The following is a 1,094-nucleotide window of genomic DNA, read 5'->3' on the forward strand; positions in this document are numbered from 1 at the left end:
TTGGGGAAGGGTCCCTGCATGTTGGGATTGCTACAGCATGGGTCAGTCACAGGACCCCCACGCTGGGGATGTCCCATTTCAGCAGTGGGGCAATGATGTCCCTGTCCCCACAGCCTGAGAACATCCTCTGCGTCGCTGCCACCGGGCACATGGTGAAGATCATCGACTTTGGGCTGGCTCGAAGGTGCTGTCTTCCCCCCTTTGGCTCCATCCCACTGCCACCCTCCAGCCCCACATACCCTTGGGGTGCTGTGAGCCCCAGGACCCACTCTGGGCTGTGGCTTTGGCCATGGCTGCTGGCTCCATCTCTCCCTGGCTGGTGCAGGAGGGAGGCAGCGGTTTGGGGGAGCCCCCTCCTGCTGACTTCCCCCCTCAACCCCGGCTGCAGGTACAACCCCCAGGAGAAGCTGAAGGTGAACTTTGGCACCCCCGAATTCCTCTCTCCCGAGGTGGTCAACTACGAGCAGGTCTCCTACTCCACGGACATGTGGAGCATGGGCGTCATCACATACATGCTGTACGTTGTGGGGGCACAGGGGGTCTGCCAGCGCCGGGGTGCAGAGCATGAGCCCCCCTGACCCCCATGCCATGCTGGTAGGGGGCACTGAGCAGGTGGGGCTGGGGGGCAGTGAGGTTTGCTCCCTTTTGGGGGGTTTTGGAGGTGCTGCAGCCTGAGGGCATCCCATTCTTCACCCCCCTGCGCCCCCCGGCTCAGCGGTCTCTCCCCCTTCTTGGGTGACAACGACACCGAGACCCTCAACAACGTCCTGGCCGCCAACTGGTACTTCGACGAGGAGACCTTCGAGAGCGTCTCTGAAGAGGCCAAGGACTTCGTCTCAAACCTCATCATCAAGGAGAAGAGGTGCGAGGTCCCCAGGGGTCCTGGAGTGGGTGTCCCCAGGGCTACGTGCCACCCCTGGGTACCACACACTGACACTGCACCAGGACCAGCAGCTTCCCCCAATGTCCCCATTGGTCACATCCCTCTGACTGATTCCTCCCCTGGGTTTTGGGGCTCTGGGGTGGTTAGGGAAGGGGGTGGCTGGGCAGAGGGGCTCGAGTGTGGGTGACCCTGGCTCCTCTGGTCCCCAGTG

The 1,094-nt window shown here is 62.8% G+C and overlaps 1 protein-coding gene across 1 annotated transcript in view; it reads left to right on the plus strand.

Moving 5' to 3' along the window:
• Positions 1 to 1,094, plus strand: part of LOC104541942 (myosin light chain kinase 2, skeletal/cardiac muscle-like) — a gene marked incomplete at its 5' end in the record, with an annotated part of 2,670 nt that overhangs the window by 1,151 nt on the left and 425 nt on the right. The window contains 3 exons of the mRNA XM_010186109.1: positions 114 to 184; positions 389 to 517; positions 710 to 887. Coding sequence (XP_010184411.1) covers positions 114 to 184; positions 389 to 517; positions 710 to 887 — 378 coding nt within the window. The remainder of the gene's footprint in view (positions 1 to 113; positions 185 to 388; positions 518 to 709; positions 888 to 1,094) is intronic.

The sequence above is a fragment of the Mesitornis unicolor genome, unplaced genomic scaffold (assembly GCF_000695765.1).
Source record: "Mesitornis unicolor isolate BGI_N332 unplaced genomic scaffold, ASM69576v1 scaffold35806, whole genome shotgun sequence".
Lineage (NCBI taxonomy): Eukaryota > Metazoa > Chordata > Aves > Mesitornithiformes > Mesitornithidae > Mesitornis > Mesitornis unicolor.